The 4114-nt window shown below is 49.6% G+C and overlaps 1 protein-coding gene across 1 annotated transcript in view; it reads left to right on the forward strand.

The window, feature by feature from the left end:
- The window catches only part of LOC110323419 (blood group Rh(D) polypeptide), a 31435-nt gene that overhangs the window by 15749 nt on the left and 11572 nt on the right, over window positions 1-4114 (forward strand). The window contains exons 4-5 of the mRNA XM_021200632.1: window positions 2052-2214; window positions 3627-3790. Of these exons, the coding sequence (XP_021056291.1) occupies window positions 2052-2214; window positions 3627-3790 (327 nt within the window). The remainder of the gene's footprint in view (window positions 1-2051; window positions 2215-3626; window positions 3791-4114) is intronic.

Raw genomic sequence — 4114 nt, forward strand, 5'->3', positions numbered from 1 at the left:
CACACACACACACATCACACACACACACACACACACACACACACACACCCCACATCAAAAGAGAGAGTCTTAGTTGTGGTTTCATTGCTGTGATAAACTCTGTGAGCAGAGCAACTTGGGGAGGTAGGGACTTGTTTCAGTTTTGAGACTGCAGTCCAGGGGCTGGTGAGATGGCTCAGTGGTTAAGAGCACCGATTGTTCTTCCGAAGGTCCTGAGTTCAAATCCCAGCAACCACATGGTGGCTCACAACCATCCATAATGAGACAGCTACAGTGGACTTAGATATAATAATAAATAAATCTTGAGAGAGAGAGAGAGAGAGAGAGAGAGAGAGAGAGAGAGAGAGAGAGAGAGACTGCAGTTCATCAGGAAAGCAAATTAGGGTAGGAACTCGCGGCCCTGGAGACTTGATGCTGTCTGGCTGTCTGGCTGTCTGGCTGTCTGTTGCTTTCTCATATAACCTTCTTTATACTTTCTTGGTCTGTACACCATAGTCCTTGCCCATAATTCACAGACATAATAAATATGGCAAAGGCATGTATGCTAAGCCAGCATTCAACGGAATGAGCTGTATATAAGCTCAATTTTAGGTGTATCTGAGACAGGGTCTCACTTTTGTAACCCCGTCTGGCCCTGAAATCACAGCATCCTCTTACCTCAGCCTTCTGGAAGTGCAGGCGTGTCCTCTTTCTTGGGAAAATACAGCTTTGGGGAACTTCTGCTGTGGAAGGAACGGTTACCAATAAAAAGTGAAATGGCAAAAGGTGTGTCATGTTAGTGATAAATTCTATAGTGAAAAGTAAGCCATAGGACTGGAGAGATGGCTCAGTGGTTAAGAGCATTGGCTGCTCTTCCAAAGGTCCTGAGTTCAATTCCCAGCAACCACAACCATCAGTCATGGGATCTGACACTCTCTTCTCGTGTGTCTGAAGACAGCTACAGTGTACTCATAAAAATAAAATAAATCTATCTTTGAGGAAAAAGAAAGAAAGAGAGAGAGAGAGAGAGAGAGAGAGAGAGAGAGAGAGAGAGAGAGAGAGAGAGAAAAGTAACCATAGACAGGTGGTGCAGAATCTAAGGGGCGGGTAAGACATCAGACACCATCTGGGAAGCTCCAGCAAACGCTTTGCAGGCTAACCCTGGAGGGCATCGAGCAACAGCAGCCAACCCTGGGAGAGATTACGTCTGTCCAGAGCCCCGTGTCTCTGCCCACACCCTTCTCAATCTTGCCCTTCAGTTCTCCCAGAAAGCAGCCAGAGATGTGCCCGTTTGCTGCTCACTCCCAAGGGCTGACCACCTCCTCCTCCCTGCCCATCCCCCTCTGCCCCGGAGCGAGCATTTCAAGGTGTGAGAGCCACCCGGCGGCTGGAGGTGTGAGGAGTTAGTTGAAAGCCAACAGAGTGGAGGTGTGCAGGGAAGAGAGATGAGGCCCGCAGGAGCAAGAGCAGAGCTCACGGGGTCCCCCTGCTGGTCATGGAGCGGAGAGGCACTCTGAGGGCCGTGGAAGGATTCTGAGCAGACAAGTGGCGGGTTCCACAGCTGTTTGGAGAATATGCAATAGGGACCGGGGTGGAAACAGGAAGTCCTGCTGGAAAGTTATGGCAGAAATTTGGAGGCTCGCTGAAGGTGGCTTTGGCCGAGGCAGCAGCAGTGAGGGGTGAAGAGCCGACCAATTCTGCATGGGTTTTTGTTTTTTATTTTTTGTTTTTGTCTTTGGAAGACCCTGAAAACAGCCTTTACTCTAAATCCAATAAGACTGAGGCCCAAGGCTTATTAAACTTACTGTGTATGAGGCATGAGTAGCGTGAAACCCGAGTCTTTCCAGCGGTGGCACGCTGTTACAGGACGGGCCGTGTCACTTGTCACTCCAGGCTTAGTTGCCCACAGGCTCTTCCGAGGTGGAAACCAGCTGGCTAGGCGGGAAAAGCTCTGAACGGCAGGTCTGAGTTCAAATCCGACCCCCCCTCAGGAAACTCAGAACTGTCTCAGAGGGGCAGCAACCCTTTGCCTAGGACTCAGACACTCACCAGACCCTTGTGCTCTGTTACAGATGACAGACCACACCATCATGATGCACGGACACGTGTTTGGGGCCTATTTTGGGCTGACTGTGTCTTGGTGGCTTTCCAGGTCTCTGCCCCGGAGAGTGGGTGAGAACGCCCAGACAGAAAAGGTTCAAATGGCTACGAACTCCAGTCTGTTTGCCATGTTGGGTAAGGAGCAGAGGGTTGGGTAAACCACCTGAACAGAGTCTGGGCCACATAACTTACTCTGCAGACCAGGCTGGCCTCGAACTCAGAGATCCGCCTGCCTCTGCCTCCCAAGTGCGCCACCACACCCGGCAGCCCTTAGTTTCTAATAATGTTGTTGACTTGATAGCTTCAGATTAAGCCTTTCCTTTTAGGGAACCTCTCTTCAATAATAATTTGGCAGAGACTTGGGTGTAGTGATGCACCCCTAGACTACAGTCCTTGGGAAGCTGAGGCAGGAGGATTGAAAGTTCAGAGAGGTTCATTCCATTGGAATTTAGATAAGTTTTTAATCTAATATTTTTTTTGTCTCTAACAGTAAGGAAGTTAACATTGGCAAGTTAACATTGTGATGAAAAGCAAGAATTGAGAAAAAGAAATGTGAGGGAGGGGATGGCTTGGTGGTTAGCGCACTGGCCGCTCTTGCAAGAGAACTGGATTCTGCTCCCTGCGCCCACACAGTGGCTCACAACCACCTATGACTCCAGTTCCAGATAGTTCTATGCCTTCTTCTGGCCTTACATGCAGGCAAAACCACTAATGCATGAAAAACACTTTTAAAAGATTATAGTTTTAAAAATATAGGGAGTTATGGGCCAGCAAGATGGCTCAATGGGTAAAGATTCTTGCCTCCAAAACGGATGACCTGCGTTCATCCTCGTGACATACAGCAGGAGGAAGAGTTTTGTTTTGACGCAATCTCACGTAGTTGCCTAGACTAGCTAGTAGCTTACTATGTAGCCCAGGCTGGCCTTGAACTCACTGTAATTTTCCTACTTTAACATCCTAAGGACTGAGATAGTAAGTATGAGTGACACACACTTGCCCTGCATTTAAAAAACATAGATTTGTGTATTACTGTTTTGCTTGCATGCATGTATGTGTACCATGTGTGTGCTGGGAGAAAAATCCAGGTCCTCTGCAAGAGCAGCCAGTGCCCTTACCCACGGAGCCATCTCTCACCTCTGCACTGCGTGTTAATAGAAAGCATTTGGTGCCGGTAAGTGGCGGCGCACACCTTTAATCCCAGCACTTGGGAGGCAGAGGCAGGTGGATTTCTGAGTTCGAGGCCAGCCTGGTCTATAGAGTGAGTACCAGGACAGCTAGGGCTACACAGAGAAACCCTGTCTCGAAAAACCAAAAAAAAAGAAAGCATTTGGCCATCAAAGACTAGAGTGAGGCCTGGCGTTTGTAGATTTCAGCTCTCTAGACCTTAGATCTCTGGTCTGCTTCCCACTAACCTGGGACTTCAGAGGGGAGAGGTGACTAGTCACCAACCTGGAGAGCGGCCAGCTTCACCTGCCAGCTTCAGGCCACTCCTCTGTCACCCTGGAAGACTGCAGTTTGTTTCTGGCTCATGGCCCTCTGCCCTCCAGGCACCCTCTTCTTGTGGATATTCTGGCCAAGTATCAACTCTGCTCTCCTGGAAGGAACAAAGAAAAGGAATGCTGTGTTCAACACCTACTACGCGCTGGCAGTGAGCGCTGTGACAGCCACCTCCATGTCAGCTCTGAGTCACCCCCAAGGGAAGATCAACATGGTGAGGAGAAAGGCTGCCTCTTGGGCAGCACGCGGATCTCTCTCTGTGCATAACACCCACATTTATGGCCCTCACCCAACTGGTCAGGCTATGGGTGAGGATGCTCCAGTGATAGGACCTTCAGTGTCCGTCATGTAAGGAACATCAGGGTACTAGAGACCAGACAGGCTGTCTGGGGGCTGGTGTGTGTGTTTAAGTCAGTCAGTATTGGGGCTGGAGTTAAGAGCCCTGGCATCTCTTCCAGAGGATCCGGGTTCAGTTCCCAGCACCCACATGGTGGCTCACCACTCTCTGTAACTCATGTTCCAGGGGATCTGACACCCC

The sequence above is a fragment of the Mus pahari genome, chromosome 6 (genome assembly GCF_900095145.1).
Source record: "Mus pahari chromosome 6, PAHARI_EIJ_v1.1, whole genome shotgun sequence".
NCBI lineage: Eukaryota > Metazoa > Chordata > Mammalia > Rodentia > Muridae > Mus > Mus pahari.